Below are 17,599 nucleotides of genomic sequence, written 5' to 3'. Positions count from 1 at the left end.
GAAACCGAGAGAAGCCGTGTGGGATTTAGGGAAATTTGTCACTGGAATCAGCAACTCGATCACATCTAGTCCAGATATCTCAACCACACACTCCACGATTTGAAGTGGAGGAAAACCAACCGCTCCTTGCACCTCCTGCCACTTCAATGGAGATTAGCTAACTCAACATGGGCTGGAATAGAACTTAAGGCCTTTCTGACCTCAATATCTCAGTCTTACGTTTGGGAGGTGGGTGGGTTGGGGGCAGGGGAGCGGGGCTAGTTTTGGTTAGGCCGGTGTAGATAATGGGATGAATATTCCCGGTTGGTTTGCGATCCTGACATCGACTTCAATTCTGGGTTGGGAATGTAAAACTGTCGATGGCGGGATGTCAGCTGTGATCTTCCTGGAGGCAGCCAATTAATAGCCGCCTCTGGGAGCCCCGTCTAGGTAAGGATGGTGTGCGGAAAAGGGAACCGGGAGACCCAATCAGAGGGGTTGTCATGATGTCTGTCTGGCAGTCCCACCTGAAGAGGTGGGCACTGCTGATGTAGGTAGCAGAATGCGAGGACACCGCAAGATGGTGACACCCGCTGAAGCGTTATAAAATAGCAAAAAGAAAGTGTGGCCACAGCTTCCAAACCATCACTGTGGAGGAGGAATCCCTCCACAGGATGGCCTGATGGCCTGCAGCCACAGCAATGGCCCTCTGATACCCATGACTCCAGGAGGGGGTGGGAAAGGCATCGATGCCCCCCACCTCCCACCCCCCAGCCTACTGTTGGGATGTCGCCTCCAGGCAACCGCTGGGCTTCGGCCTCAACAGAGGCCAGTGCGCCTTCGGGAAGATCCTGGTGGCATCGCCAATTTGCCCCTCAAGTGGGCATTTAATTGAGCCTAATTAGCTACCTGCCACTGCTGGATGGGTAGCCACATGGTCACACCCTGTTTCTGGCAAGATCGCTCAGAGGCTGATTGCAGCAGGGAGCTGAACCAACATGAAATCTCTAATTTTGCTCCCCGTACTGTCTCCAAACTTGTCACCGCGGGACAGGGAAAATTCAGCCCAATGTGTCTACTGTTTTCATTGAAACCCTTAAGGAGACACTGGAATACCCCAGTGTCATCAAACAAAAGCTCTAACAAAAGTGCACTCATTTTGGAGGGGCATAACTAATAAAACTCAAATCATAAAAAAAAACTTTCCAATTTAACTAACATTATTACTTCCTGTGTCAGTCGCACTTGGGGTGTCTACCGGTTACAGTGGGCCTCAGCATACCAAAGGCTAGTCCGTGCTCCCTCTCCAGGGCTATCGGGTGCTGTGTCTAAAGTGCACATACAATGACAATCTACATTTCATTTCTTTCCATTGACAGACGGCATACGGTATAATGCTTGTCTGTTGTACTCATTTGAGACATGTACTGGATATGTTGTCTGGTTGCTGTAACCCTGCCAGGGGCACAGAGTATCTGGGTTAGTTCTGTAGACTGAAGAGCTGGAAGGTAGGACAATGTGCAAGGCAGAAACTCAAGCAGAACAGCAGTCCTGGAGGATAGAAGATGAAGGATGAGGGGAGTCATGATAGAATAATCATTCATATGCACTAGACAGAGCAGGCTTAATGGAACAGATGGTCTAGACCCACCCTCTACTCCCTTAGATTCCTAAAAACTGCTACATGGACTGTAATGCTACCTGTGAGAACACAAACAATAACAAACACTGCTGAAAGACGTGGATGGCAGGACAAGCTTGGAAGGAATGGGCACTGTGGGCTGAATGGCCTTGCCTTGTTCCTGTGCTTTTGTATGTTCTTAAAGCAATCTCTGATTAACCAAGTGCAGAGTACCATACAGCTGTGATGCTGCTTTGCTGACTATTGCGGGTCCATATTGCAATAAAGGACCCGCAGCATGTGATCTCTTTGATTCGAGCCTCTCCCTCTTCTGTTGCAGTTGGAAGCCCATAGCTGATTACATTGACCAACAGTTTGAACAGTATTTCCGAGATGAGAGTGGCCTGAACAGGAAGAACATTCAGGATAACCGGGTGCACTGCTGCCTGTATTTTATCTCTCCTTACGGACACGGGTAAGAGACAGAGTTGGGCTGAAGGGTAGAATTGATTTGTTTTTCTATTGGTTCTCACAGTTTATAAATAATTGAGGCAGAGACTGCAGCATAACAATGCGGTTGGTGGGAGGGTAGGGGGAGAGATAGAAGTATCAATGTGACAGGAGGACAAACAGAGACTGACTGAGATATTGCTGGATATTTACACTGCAGGACAGGGTGATGCCTGGACCTGTTGTTAATTTAGGGGTTTATACTCCTCCAGGGAGGAGCTGTGATGAGTTGAACTGTAGGACTTTGTTGAGCTCTGTGTTCACTTTAGAACATAGAACATAGAAAATACAGCACAGAACAGGCCCTTCGGCCCACGATGTTGTGCCGATCCTTTGTCCTCTGTCAAGGACAATTTAATCTATACCCCATCATTCTCCTTTATCCATATACCTATCTAAAAGCCGTTTGAAAGTCCCTAAAGTTTCTGACTCAACAACTTCCCCAGGCAAGGCATTCCATGCCCCGACCACTCTCTGGGTAAAGAACCTTCCCCTGACATCCCCCTTATATCTCCCACCCTTCACCTTAAATTTATGACCCCTTGTAACGCTTTGCTCCACCCGGGGAAAAAGTTTCTGACTGTCTACCCTATCTATTCCCCTGATCATCTTATAAACCTCTATCATGTCACCCCTCATCCTTCTCCGTTCTAATGAGAAGAGGCCTAGAATGTTCAGCCTTTCCTCGTAAGACTTATTCTCCATTCCAGGCAACATCCTGGTAAATCTCCTCTGCACCCTCTCCAAGGCTTCCACATCCTTCCTAAAATGAGGCGACCAGAACTGCACACAGTACTCCAAATGAGGCCTTACCAAGGTCCTGTACAGCTGCATCATCACCTCACGGCTCTTAAATTCAATCCCTCTGCTAATGAACGCTAACACCCCATATGCCTTCTTCACAGCCCTATCCACTTGAGTTGCAACTTTCAACGATCTATGCACATAGACCCCAAGGTCTCTCTGCTCCTCCACATGCCCAAGAACCCTACCGTTAACCCAGTATTTTGCATTCGTGTTTGTCCTTCCAAAATGGACGACCTCACACTTTTCAGGGTTAAACTCCATCTGCCACTTTTCAGCCCAGCACTGCAACCTATCCAAGTCCCTTTGCAGACGACAATAGCCCTCCTCGGTATCCACAACTCCACCAACCTTTGTATCATTTGCAAATTTACTGACCCACCCTTCGACTTCCTCATCCAAGTCGTTAATAAAAATCACAAACAGGAGAGGACCCAGAACTGATCCCTGTGGCACGCCACTGGTAACTGGGCTCCAGGCTGAGTATTTACCATCTAAGACCACTCTCTGCCTTCTATCAGTTAGCCAATTCTTAATCCAACTGGCCACATTCCCCACTATCCCATGCCTCCTGACTTTCTCCATAAGTCTACCATGGGGGACCTTATCAAATGCCTTACTAAAATCCATGTACACCACATCCACTGGTTTACCCTCATCCACTTGCTTGGTCACCTGCTCAAAGAATTCAATCAGGCTTGTGAGGCAAGACCTACCCCTCACAAAACCGTGCTGACTGTCCCGAATCAAGCAGTGTCTTTCCAGATGCTCAGAAATCCTATCCCTCAGCACCTTTTCCATCAACTTGCCTACCACCGAAGTAAGACTAACTGGCCTGTAATTCCCAGGGTTGTTCCTATTCCCTTTCTTGAACAGGGGCACAACATTTGCCACCCTCCAATCACCTGGTACCACCCCCGTCAACAGAGAAGATGAAAAGATCATTGCCAGCGGCTCTGCAATTTCATCCCTTGCTTCCCATAACATCCTTGGATATACCCCGTCAGGCCCGGGAGACTTGTCTATCTTCAAGTTATTCAAAAACCCCAACACATCTTCCCTCCTAACGAGCACTTCCTCGAGCTTACCAGTCTGTTTCACACCGTCCTCTTCAGTAATACACCCCTTCTCATTCGTAAATACCGAAGAGAAGTACTCATTCAAAACCTCACTTATCTCTTCCGGCTCAACACACAGTCTCCCGCTATTGTCCTTGACCGGACCTACGGTCCCCCTAGTCATCCTCATATTTCTGACATACGCGTAAAAGGCCTTGGGGTTTTCTTTTATCCTACCCGCCAAGCATTTTTCATGCCCTCTCTTAGCTCTCCTAATCCCTTTCTTCAGATCCTTCCTGGCCATCTTGTATCCCTCCAGAGCTATGCCTGTGCCCTTTTTCCTCAACCTTATATACGCATCCTTCTTCTTCCTAACAAGACTCTCAACCTCTCTTGTCAACCACGGTTCCCTCACATGACCATCCCTTCCCTGTCTGACAGGGACATGCTTATCAATGGCCCCTACTATCTGCTCCTTGAAAAAGTTCCACATTTCGACCGTGCCCTTCCCTGCCAGCATATGCTCCCAACTTATGCTCCTCAGTTCCTGCCTGACAGCATCATATCTACCCTTCCCCCAATTGTAAACCTTGCCCTGTTGCACATACCTATCCCTCTCCATTACCACAGTGAATGCTACAGAATTGTGATCACTATCTCCAAAGTGCTCGCCCACCAACAGCTCTATCACTTGCCCTGGTTCATTACCTAGTACCAAATCCAATATTGCCTCCCCTCTGGTCGGGCAGTCTACATACTGAGTCAGAAAAGCTTCCTGGACATACTGCACAAACACTACCCCATCCAAACTATTCGATCTAAAGAGTTGCCAATCAATATTTGGGAAGTTGAAATCCCCCATAATTATTACCCTGTGACTTCTGCTCCTTTCCAAAATCTGTTTCCCAATCTGCTCTTCCACCTCCCTGCTGCTATTGGGGGGCCGATAGAAAACTCCCATCAAGGTGACTGCTCCTTTCCTGTTCCTGACCTCAACCCACAGTGCCTCAGTCGGCAGATCCTCCTCGAAAATTCTTTCAGCAGTTGTTACACTATTTCTAACTAACAATGCCACCCCCCCACCTCTTTTACCACCATTCCTAATCTTATGAAAACATCTATAACCAGGTACCTCCAAGAACCATTCCTCCCCCTCACCTATCCACTGAGTGGTGTCTCTCAGTCCCTGTCTCTCAGGGAGATATATGTACACTGACTGGTGTCTCAGTCCCTCTCTCTCAGGGAGGTATCTGTACACTGACTGGTGTCTCTCAGTCCCTGTCTCTCAGGGAGATATCTGTACACTGACTGGTGTCTCTCAGTCCCTCTCTCTCAGGGAGATATCTGAACACTGAGTGGTGTCTCTCAGTCCCTGTGTCTCAGGGAGATATATGTACACTGACTGGTGTCTCTCAGTCCCTCTCTCTCAGGGAGGTATCTGTACACTGAGTGGTGTCTCTCAGTCCCTGTCTCTCAGGGAGATATATGTACACTGATTGGTGTCTCTCAGTCCCTCTCTCTCAGGGAGATATCTGTACACTGACTGGTGTCTCTCAGTTCCTCTCTCTCAGGGAGATATCTGTACACTGAGTGGTGTCTCTCAGTCCCTGTCTCTCAGGGAGATATCTGTACACTGAGTGGTGTCTCTCAGTCCCTCTCTCTCAGGGAGATATCTGAACACTGAGTGGTGTCTCTCAGTCCCTGTCTCTCAGGGAGATATATGTACACTGACTGGTGTCTCTCAGTCCCTCTCTCTCAGGGAGGTATCTGTACACTGAGTGGTGTCTCTCAGTCCCTGTCTCTCGGGGAGATATATGTACACTGACTGGTATCTCTCAGTCCCTCTCTCTCAGGGAGATATCTGTACACTGAGTTGTGTCTCTCAGTCCCTCTCTCTCAGGGAGATATCTGTACACTGAGTGGTGTCTGTCAGTCCCTGTCTCTCAGGGAGATATCTGTACACTGAGTGGTGTCTCTCAGTCCCTGTCTCTCAGGGAGATATCTGTACACTGAGTGGTGTCTCTCAGTACCTCTCTCTCAGGGAGATATCTGTACACTGACTGGTGTCTCTCAGTCCCTCTCTCTCAGGGAGATATCTGTACACTGACTGGTGTCTCTCAGTCCCTCTCTCTCAGGGAGATATCTGTACACTGAGTGGTGTCTCTCAGTCCCTCTCTCTCAGGGAGATATCTGTACACTGAGTGGTGTCTCTCAGTCCCTGTCTCTCAGGGAGATATATGTACACTGACTGGTGTCTCTCAGTCCCTCTCTCTCAGGGAGGTATCTGTACACTGACTGGTGTCTCTCAGTCCCTGTCTCTCAGGGAGATATCTGTACACTGAGTGGTGTCTCAGAGTCCCTCTCTCTCAGGGAGATATCTGAACACTGAGTGGCGTCTCTCAGTCCCTGTGTCTCAGGGAGATATATGTACACTGACTGGTGTCTCTCAGTCCCTCTCTCTCAGGGAGGTATCTGTACACTGAGTGCTGTCTCTCAGTCCCTGTCTCTCAGGGAGATATCTGTCCATTGACTGGTGTCTCTCAGTCCCTCTCTCTCAGGGAGATATCTGTACACTGAGTGGTGTCTCTCAGTCCCTCTCTCTCAGGGAGATATCTGTACACTGAGTGGTGTCTCTCAGTCCCTGTCTCGCAGGGAGATATATGTACACTGACTGGTGTCTCACAGTCCCTCTCTCTCAGGGAGGTATCTGTACACTGACTGGTGTCTCTCAGTCCCTGTCTCTCAGGGAGATATCTGTACACTGACTGGTGTCTCTCAGTCCCTCTCTCTCAGGGAGATATCTGAACACTGAGTGGTGTCTCTCAGTCCCTGTGTCTCAGGGAGATATATGTACACTGACTGGTGTCTCTCAGTCCCTCTCTCTCAGGGAGGTATCTGTACACTGAGTGGTGTCTCTCAGTCCCTGTCTCTCAGGGAGATATATGTACACTGATTGGTGTCTCTCAGTCCCTCTCTCTCAGGGAGATATCTGGACACTGACTGGTGTCTCTCAGTCACTCTCTCTCAGGGAGATATCTGTACACTGAGTGGTGTCTCTCAGTCCCTGTCTCTCAGGGAGATATCTGTACACTGAGTGGTGTCTCTCAGTCCCTCTCTCTCAGGGAGATATCTGAACACTGAGTGGTGTCTCTCAGTCCCTGTGTCTCAGGGAGATATATGTACACTGACTGGTGTCTCTCAGTCCCTCTCTCTCAGGGAGATATCTGTACACTGAGTGGTGTCTCTCAGTCCCTGACTCTCAGGGAGATATCTGTACACTGACTGGTGTCCCTCAGTCCCTCTCTCTCAGGGAGATATCTGTACGCTGACTAGTGTCTCTCAGTCCCTCTCTCTCAGGGAGATATCTGTACACTGAGTGGTGTCTCTCATTCCTCTCTCTCAGGGAGATATCTGTACACTGACTGGTGTCTCTCAGTCCCTGTCTCTCAGGGAGATGTATGTACACTGACTGGTGTCTCTCAGTCCCTCTCTCAGGAAGGTATCTGTACACTGAGTGGTGTCTCTCAGTCCCTGTCTCTCAGGGAGATATATGTACACTGACTGGTGTCTCTCAGTCCTTGTCTCTCAGGGAGATATATGTACACTGACTGGTGTCTCTCAGTCCCTCTCTCTCAGGGAGATATCTGTACACTGACTGGTGTCTCTCAGTCCCTGTCTCTCAGGGAGATATATGTACACTGACTGGTGTCTCTCAGTCCCTCTCTCTCAGGGAGATATCTGTACACTGACTGGTGTCTCTCAGTCCCTCTCTCTCAGGGAGATATATGTACACTGACTGGTGTCTCACAGCCCCTGTCTCTCAGGGAGATATCTGTACACTGACTAGTGTCTCTCAGTCCCTGTCTCTCAGGGAGAAATCTGTACACTGAGTGGTGTCTCTCAGTCCCTCTCTCTCAGGGAGATATCTGTACAGTGACTGGTGTCTCTCAGTCCCTGTCTCTCAGGGAGATATCTGTACACTGAGTGGTGTCTCACAGTCCCTCTCTCTCAGGGAGATATCTGTACACTGACTGGTGTCTCTCAGTCCCTGTCTCTCAGGGAGATATCTGTACACTGACTGGAGTCTCTCAGTCCCTCTCTCTCAGGGAGATATCTGTACACTGACTGGAGTCTCTCAGTCCCTCTCTCTCAGGGAGATATCTGTACACTGACTGGTGTCTCTCAGTCCCTGTCTCTCAGGGAGATATCTGTACACTGAGTGGTGTCTCACAGCCCCTCTCTCTCAGGGAGATATCTGTACGCTGACTGGTGTCTCTCAGTCCCTCTCTCTCAGGGAGATATCTGTACGCTGACTGGTGTCTCTCAGTCCCTCTCTCTTTAAGAGTGAAGGGGTGTGGGAGAAGGCTGTGTATCTTTTGGGGAATTATGTTAATAGGATGTCATTGAGCTTTGTGTTTGATTTGTTTGTGAATCTTGGGGAAGGGATCCTCTTAAAATTTCAAGGTCTCTGTTTATCGGTGTTGAGTTTTGTGTTTGTTCTGCTCCATCTGTTAGGGCACATTTAGGCTCTGTGGGCAGGGTTGGGGGTTCTGTGCTTAATTTGTTCTGCCGGGGGAGAGAAATTGGATGGCGCTGTGCTCGTTTTACAGGTGTAAAGTGGGGGCCTAGAGGTCCATTATGGCAAGTGGCACGCACGCACTTATTCTGCGCTGGAAGTGCCCGACCATCATATTTGTAAAGCCATCCAGTGCACACACGTGAAACAGGCATTTAGTTCAATGCATATGGCAATGGGGAGGGGTGTCTGACGCCTATTTGAAGCCCCCTTAATTGTGTGGGAATTTGGCAGACAAACCATTGTTCCTTAAAGGGGCCGCTGCCACTGGAAAGCTGTTTAAATATTTTATTGTGGAGCCACGAGGAACAGCAGTGCTCCCCCAGCTCCACATTAAATCTGCAAGCTGACCACTGCTCACCTGCACCAGGGTGTGATGTAACTATGTCTGGGTGCATTTTGTCTTTGTATGTGGGGAGGGGTGATTTGTCTCAGGGGGAGATCTTTTTCTCTGTGTGGTGGTGGTGGGGTGGTGGGGGTTTGCTGGTGATTTGTCTGTCATGGTTGTAATTTATTCCATCTGTTTGGGTTAAGGTTACGGCCGCTGGACACAGAGTTCATGAAGGCATTACACCAGAAAGTGAACATTGTGCCAGTGATTGCGAAAGCCGACTCACTCACACCCATTGAGGTGAAGAAACTCAAGGAGAGGGTGAGAAACATCATTCATAAAATAACAGTGTTAAATTCAGCTCCTCCAGATGGAAACCACAGCCTCAATATTATTGCTCCATTTAATAACCCGGGAAGTATGCCAGGAACCATGAGACACATTTAACTTTAAACCTAAATAGTATTATTAACGGCCCAGACCTGGTCTAAAATTTGCACCCGTTCTTGAGTAGGTGCAAATCTGCAGTGCAGCCTGTATTAGTGCTGATGGAGAATGGAATATTGGACTGTGATCTGTCCTAATCTTTCCTGAATTCACTCTGTATAAACTCAACAGTGCATCATCTGCAATGGTTTCCTTTTTGTGCCAGCATGGTCACCCATGAAGTTCCAGTGTTCCATTCTTCACCCCTCTTTTTTTCTTGATTACACACAGCATCTTGATCTTATCCTTCAGCATGAGGTCAATATCTAAATGCAGGCCAATGACAACCAGCATTGCCTCTGTTGCCACTGTCCTGAACTCCATGACTGTTGCTGTACAACTTGACTGCCTGTCCAGCATCCCGGCTGTGGAGAGTGCAGAAATGTTTTCATCTTAACATCGATGAGATCAGAACCATCTTTTATTTTAATTCATTCTCAAGATGTGGGCATCACAGACAAGGCTGTCATCTATCGTCCAGCTCTAGTTTCCCTGAGGTTTGATACAACTGAGTTTCTTTCGAGAACAGTTAATAGTTAACCATATTGGTGCAGTTCTGGAATCTCATACGAACCAGACCTCCCTAAAGGACAGTGAACCAGTTGGGTTTCTACACAATCTGGCAATTTCCTTTTACTGATACCAACCTTTTGTTTCTAGAGTTATTTCTGAAGTGCATTCACGGTGGGACTTCGACTCACATTCTCTGGATTATTAGTCCAGACCTCTAACATTAAAAACATAAGAACAGAAAAAATAGGAGCAGGAGTAGGCCATTCAGCCCTTCGAGCCCACTCTGCCAGTCAATGAGATCATGGCTGATCTTCTACTTCAACACTATTTTCCTGCACTATCCCCGTATCCCTTTGATGTTTTTAATATGTAGAAATCCATCGATTTCAGTCTTGAACATATTCAAAAACTGAGCCTCCACAGCCCTCTGGGGCAGAGAATTCCAAAGATTCGCCACCCTCTGAGTGAATAAATTCCTCCTCCTCTCAGTCATAAATGGCCTGCCCCTTCCTGCATCAGCCCTGTTGAGCTCTGTAAGAATTTTATATGTTTGAATGAGATCACTTCTCATTCTTCTAAACTCCAGAGTATAAAGGCCCAATCTATTCAATGTTTCCTCATAGGACAATCCCTCCTACCCAGAAATTAGTTTGGTGAACCTTCATTGCACTTCCTCTATGGCAAGTATATCTTTCCTTAGATAAGGAGACCAAAACTGCACACAATACTCCAGGTGCGGGCTCACCAAGGCTCGATATAATTGCAGTAGGACATCTTTCCTCCTATACTCAAATCCTCTTGTAATGAAGGCCAGCATACCATTTGCCTTCTTAATTGCCTGCTGTGCTTGCATGTTAGCTTTCAGAGACTCATGAACAAGGACGCCCAAGTCCCTTTGAAATTGAACACTTCCCAGCCTCTCATCGTTTAAGAAATACACTGTATTTCTGTTTTTCCTACCAAAGTGATAACCTCACATTTTTCCACATTATATTCCATCAGTCAAATTTTTGCCCACTCGCTTAGCCTCTCCAAATCCCCTTGAAGCGTCTTTACATCCTCTTCACAACTCACACTTCCACCTAGTTTTGTGTCATCTTCAAATTTTGAAATATTACATTTAATCCCCACATCCAAATCATTGATATAGATTGTTAATAGCTGGGGCCCAATCACTGATCCTTGCGGTACCCCACCAGTCAGAGCCATTTATTCCTGCTGTTTGTTTTCTATCAGTTAACCAGTTCTCAATCCATGCCAGTATATTCCCCCCAAATCCCACGTGCTCTAATTTTGTTTACTAACCTCTTGTGTGGGACCTTATCAAAAGCTTTCTGAAAATCTAAATATACCACATCTACTTCTTTGGCCTCCTTATCTCGAGAGACAATGGGTAAGCGCCTGGAGGTGGTCAGTGGTTTGTGGAGCAGCGCCTGGAGTGGCTATAAAGGCCAATTGTAGAGTGACAGGCTCTTTCACAGGTGCTGCAGAAAAATTTGTTTGTCGGGGCTGTTACACAGTTGGCTCTCCCCTTGCACCTCTGTCTTTTTTCCTGCCAACTGCTAAGTCTCTTCGACTCGCCACACTTTAGCCCCACCTTTATGGCTGCCCGCCAGCTCTGGCGAATGCTGGCAACTGACTCCCACGACTTGTGATCAATGTCACAGGATTTCATGTCGCGTTTGTTGACGTCTTTAAAGTGGAGACATGGACGGCCGGTGGGTCTGATACCAGTGGCGAGCTCGCTGTACAATGTGTCTTTGGGGATCCTGCCATCTTCCATGCGGCTTACATGGCCAAGCCATCTCAAGCGCTGCTGACTCAGTAGTGTGTATAAGCTGGGGATGTTGGCCGTCTCGAGGACTTCTGTGTTGGAGATACGGTCCTGCCACCTGATGCCAAGTATTCTCCGGAGGCAGCGAAGAAGGAATGAATTGAGACGTTGCTCTTGGCTGACATACATTGTCCAGGCCTCGCTGCTGTAGAGCAAGGTACTGAGGACACAGGCTTGATACACTCGGACTTTTGTGTTCCGTGTCAGTGCGCCATTTTCCCACACTCTCTTGGCCAGTCTGGACATAGCAGTGGAAGCCTTTCCCATGCGCTTGTTGATTTCTGCATCTAGGGACAGGTTACTGGTGATAGTTGAGCCTAGGTAGGTGAACTCTTGAACCACTTCCAGAGCGTGGTCGCCAATATTGATGGATGGAGCATTTCTGACCTCCTGCCCCATGATCTTCGTTTTCTTGAAGCTGATGGTTAGGCCAAATTCGTTGCAGGCAGCCGCAAACCTGTCGATGAAACTCTGCAGACACTCTTCAGTGTGAGATGTTAAAGCAGCATCGTCAGCAAAGAGGAGTTCCCTGATGAGGACTTTCCGTACTTTGGTCTTCGCTCTTAGACGGGCAAGGTTGAACAACCTGCCCCCTGATCTTGTGTGGAGGAAAATTCCTTCTTCTGAGGACTTGAACGCATGTGAGAGCAGCAGGGAGAAAAAAATCCCAAAACGTGTGGGTGCGAGAACACAGCCCTGTTTCACGTCACTCAGGATAGGAAAGGGCTCTGATGAGGTGCCGCTATGTTGAATTGTGCCTTTCATATTGTCATGGAATGAGGTGATGATACTTAGTAGCTTTGGTGGACATCCAACCTTTTCTAGTAGTCTGAAGAGACCACGTCTGCTGACAAGGTCAAATGCTTTGGTGAGATCAATGAAAGCAATGTAGAGGGGCATCTGCTGTTCGCGGCATTTCTCCTGTATCTGACGAAGGGAGAACAGCATGTCAATGGTCGATCTCTCTGCTCGAAAGCCACACTGTGCCTCAGGGTAGACGCGCTCGGCCAGCTTCTGGAGCCTGTTTAAAGCGACTCGAGCAAAGACTTTCCCCACTATGCTGAGCAGGGAGATTCCACGGTAGTTGTTGCAGTCACCGTGGTCACCTTTGTTTTTATAGAGGGTGATGATATTGGCATCGCGCATGTCCTGAGGTACTGCTCCCTCATCCCAGCACAGGCAAAGCAGTTCATGTAGTGCTGAGAGTATAGCAGGCTTGGCACTCTTGATTATTTCAGGGGTAATGCTGTCCTTCCCAGGGGCTTTTCCGCTGGCTAGAGAATCAATGGCATCACTGACTTCCGATTCTGTTGGCTGTACGTCCAGCTCATCCATAACTGGTAGAGGCTGGGCTGCATTGAGGGCAGTCTCAGTGACAACATTCTCCCTGGGTACAGTTCTAGGTAGTGCTCAACCCAGCGGTCCATTTGCTTGCGTTGGTCAGTGATTCTGTCCCCTGATTTAGATTTGAGGGGGGCGATCTTCTTGATGGTTGGCCCAAAAGCTCTCTTAATGCCATCATACATTCTTTATTTTTTTATTTTTATTTTTATTTAGAGATACAGCCCTGAAACAGGCCCTTCAGCCCACCGAGTCTGTGCTGACCATCAACCACCCATTTATATTAATCCTACACTAATCCCATATTCCTACCACATCCCCACCTGTCCCTATATTCCCCCACCACCTACCTATACTAGGGGCAATTTATAATGGCCAATTTACCTATCAACCTGCAGGTCTTTCGCTGTGGGAGGAAACCGGAGCACCCGGCGAAAACCCAGGCAGACACTGGGAGAATTTGCAAACTCCACACAGACAGTACCCAGAATTGAACCCGGGTCGCTGGAGCTGTGAGGCTGCGGTGCTAACTACTGCGCCGCCCCCTCTGATGTTTCTGGTGTCTGAGGCCAGCTGAATGTGACTGCATAGGTGTTGCCAGTAGTCATTTGCGCAGCGCCTGGCTGTTCTTTGTGCAGTGCTTCTGGCTGCTTTAAGTGCTACGGATGTACCACATCTACTGGTTCCCCCTTATCTATTCTGCTAGATATATCCTCAAAAACTCCAACATGTTGGTTAAACATTATTTTACCTTTCATAAATCCATGAGTCTGCCTAATCCTACCATTATTTTCTAAGTGTCCTGTTATCACATCCTTTATTACAGATTCTAGCATTTTCCCTGTGACTGATGTTAGGCTAACAGATCTGTAGTTCCCTGTTTTCTCTCTCCCTCCTTTCTTAAATAGTGGGGTTACATTTGTCACCTTCTAATCTGCAGGAACCATTCCACAGTTTATAGACTTTTAAAAGATGACCACCAATGCATCAACTATGCAGCCACCTTTTTCAACACTCTGGGATGTAGATCATCAGGTCAAAGGATTTATCTACTTTCAGTCCTATTAATTTCTCTAGTACTTTTCTTTTTACCAGTATTGCAATTCCTCGTTTAAACTAGTCCCTTGGTTCTCCATTATTTCTGGGAGGTTTTTAGTATTTTCCTCTGTGAAGATAGACACCGAGTATTTGTTTAGTTTCTCTACCATTTCCTTATTCTCCACTATAAATTCTCATGACTCCACTTGTAATGGACCCACGTTTGTCTTTGCTAATCTTTTAATTTTTACATAACTAATAGTCCAATAACATAACCACTATGCTACCATATCCTTTTTTCTTAGTTGAAAAACTTTACTCCCTAGCCTTCAATTCCTTTGGCTGTTCACTTGGGGTTGAACCTAGTGGTGCACAGACTTGGTGTCCTGTTTGACCCTGAACAGATCATCAACCTCCACATCCTATCCATCACCAAGGTCGACTGTTTCTACCATTTGTCTCGGCCTGCACCTGTCCCTACCTCACACTCAATATCATCTCCAAACTCCAAATTCTCCAATGTTCTCCTGCTCAGCCTCCCTAGCTCCACCCTGCACAAATTCCAACTCTTCCAGAACTCCTGCTGGCATAGTACATTGTACCAGCCTGGCACTCCAAGACTTACCAACAGCTATGCACTCTCTGTCCCCCAACAATTATTCTGAAACCCTCATTCTTCTGTAGGAATCCCTTCATGTACTATCCCCCCACCACAACCCACCTATCCCCTCCACCACCTTTACAACATTTTCAATCCCTGTTTCATAGTTGAGATTCTCTGAATCTGTGTGCATTAGGTTGGTCCCTCCCCCATCTCACAATCGGCGACAGGGCATTCAGTCATCAAGCTTCCAGACTCTGGAATTCTCTTCCTCCACTCCTTTGTCTTCTTCCATCTCTTCCCACCTTCAAATAACCTCATCAAAGACAATCACCCTGATCACACCTTTGTTTGACTTTCTACCTTTGTTGAAACCCTTACTTGGTGTCTGTTTCCTCCCCTCCCCTGAAGCTCATTGGCATGCCTAACTTTGCCAAACATGTTTGTTGTTATTGTCATCATAAACAATTTTTCAGTACGTTCTACTTTTTTATTGACACTAACTATGCCATGTTCATTCTTGTGCCAATGTAGATTAGAGATGAAATTGAACAGTACGGAATTAAAATATATCAATTTCCAGAGTGTGACTCAGATGAGGATGACGAGTTTAAACAACAAGACAAAGAGCTGAAGGTAAGATGGAATTCCAGGGATCTAGGATGCAAGAGGAGCATAGCAGTGGAAGGAAGGAGTAGAGAGAGATTAGACTGTTGGAAATAATCAGGATTGGGTTGCAGGGGAAGCAGCTCCTTTGGATGGATAAAGTTGAACTAAATATAACTGAGCTAACTCCAACATCAGCACTATTTCTGACAACTGCCTTGATGGACTGTGATCTGATTCTAATCCTGCCAGAAACAATGGGATCCTCCCAATTCTAGCATCAAAATGAGTTGAATAGGACCTCAATTCAGATCTTTAGTAGATGGACCAGGACCCAGAATAAAAATTAATGGAATGTAACCTGATCCCAGCTATATTGAAGTATCGCAATATAAGGAAAGATCACAACATTACAAGATAGATACTGTTATGTCTTCTGGTTCCCATATGTTAGAAATAATCACACTTCAGACCTAGAAATGCTGGAACTCATTGTAATGCATTCAGCTATTCATGCTGCTTGGTGAAACTGCTCTAGAGCAGTGTAGTGTTACATATCACATGACTGCAGTGCAGCAGTGAAATGTGGCCCTGGAACACATGACAATTAGTTCCGAGCTCTTTATGATTAATATAACAATATATAACATCCCTCTTAAAAAAACATAATGCCTCTATATCGACATAGCTGTTCCAATCATTAACTTTTCTTTCTAAACTAAACATTAACAATTGACTTTTAGGAATAAACTGAACCCCTTTTAGAGTCTTTAATAACTTGTTTTCTTTTCCAAAAATATTATTCATGGTATTACTTAGGTGGTAAGATGTTGTGCCTCCATGTTGTAGGCTTGGCATTCATTCCTTTCAGTGGTGAGTTGGTACGCTGCACAGGCGATGTTGTGCTTGTTGCTCCTGGTGTTGTAGGAGTTGTGCTTGTTGTTGCTAATGTTGTGTCACTTACTGGTGATGTTGTTAATGTTGTCTGTCTGGGTAGTGATGTTTCCGGTGTTGTTGATGATCTTTTCTGCTTTTCCAGCTCAGGTGTAGATCGAATATGGACCTTGTTCCTTCTCATTTGCTTACCGGTTTTGGTCTCAATGATGTAAGACCTTGGAGTTTCAGCTTCACCAGCAACTTTTGCTGGGCTCCAGGTTTTCATGATTGGATCCTGTACATGTGCAATTTGTCCTTTCAATAGTTTTGGGAATTGAATATCCAAGGGTACTCAGTATTTTGGAAGGATAGACAGGAAGGAAAAGGAGGTGGTGTAGCTTTGTTAGTGAAGGAAGAGATCAGTGCTGTAGTGAGAAACAATATAGGCACTGGAGATCAAGGTGTAGAATCAGTCTGGGTGGAAATAAGAAAAAGCAAGGGAAAGAAGTCACTGGTGGGAGTAATCTATAGGTCCCCAAACAGTAGTTCCGCAGTGGGGCACAGTATAAACCAAGAAATACTGGGAGCTTGTAAGAGAGGTATGGCAATAATCATGGGTGATTTTAATATGCATATAGACTGGATTAGTCAAATTGGCAAGGGTAGCCTCGAGGGAGAGTTCATTGAATGTATTAGAGATTGTTTTTTGGAGCAATATGTCGTGGAACCAATCAGGGAGCAGGCTATTCTAGATTTGGTCTTGTGTAATCAGGTGGGATTAATAAATGATCTCATTGTTAAGGATCCTCTAGGGAAAAGTGATCATAGCATGCTAGAATTTCAAATTCAGTTTTAGGGTGAGAAGCTGGAGTCCCACATGAGCGTTCTGGAGTTAAAGGTAATTATATAGGCATGAGGACAGATTTGGCCCTAGTGGACTGGGCAGGAAGACTACAAGGTAGGACAGTTGACGAGCAGTGGCAGATGTTTAAGGAGATATTCAATTTATCCCAACTAAAATATATTTCAGAGAGGAAGAAAGATTCTAGGAGGGGGAAAAACATCCATGGCTAAGCAAGGAAGTTGAGGATAACATAAAGACAAAAACTAAGGCATACCATATTGCAAAGGCCAGTGGCAGGCTGGAAGATTGGGAAACTTTTAAAGATCAACAAAGGGTTACTAAAAAGTAATAAAACGAGCAAAGGTAAATTATGAAAGAAAACTAGCGCAAAATATAAAAACGGATAGCAAAAGCTTCTATAAGTATTTAAAAGGTAAGAGAGTAGCTAAAGTGAATGTTGGTTCATTGGAGGATGAGACTGAGGAGTTAATAAAAAGGGAACACAGAAATGGCAGAGACACTAAATCAGTATTTTGCTTCAGTTTTCACGATGGAGGACACCAGTACCATCCCAATAGTAC

At 46.3% G+C, this 17,599-nt stretch overlaps 1 protein-coding gene across 2 annotated transcripts in view; it reads left to right on the top strand.

Annotated features, from left to right (window-relative positions):
* septin5a (septin 5a) overlaps nt 1-17,599 on the top strand; it is a 120,572-nt gene that overhangs the window by 88,137 nt on the left and 14,836 nt on the right. For both annotated transcript variants that reach the window (XM_068055330.1, XM_068055331.1), the window contains 3 exons: nt 1,941-2,075; nt 9,083-9,200; nt 15,227-15,328. In XM_068055330.1, coding sequence (XP_067911431.1) covers nt 1,941-2,075; nt 9,083-9,200; nt 15,227-15,328 — 355 coding nt within the window. The remainder of the gene's footprint in view (nt 1-1,940; nt 2,076-9,082; nt 9,201-15,226; nt 15,329-17,599) is intronic.

The sequence above is a fragment of the Heterodontus francisci genome, chromosome 23 (assembly GCF_036365525.1).
Source record: "Heterodontus francisci isolate sHetFra1 chromosome 23, sHetFra1.hap1, whole genome shotgun sequence".
Lineage (NCBI taxonomy): Eukaryota > Metazoa > Chordata > Chondrichthyes > Heterodontiformes > Heterodontidae > Heterodontus > Heterodontus francisci.
The sequence above is the reverse complement of the archived record's forward strand: the minus strand, read 5'-3'. Positions and strand labels throughout refer to the sequence as shown.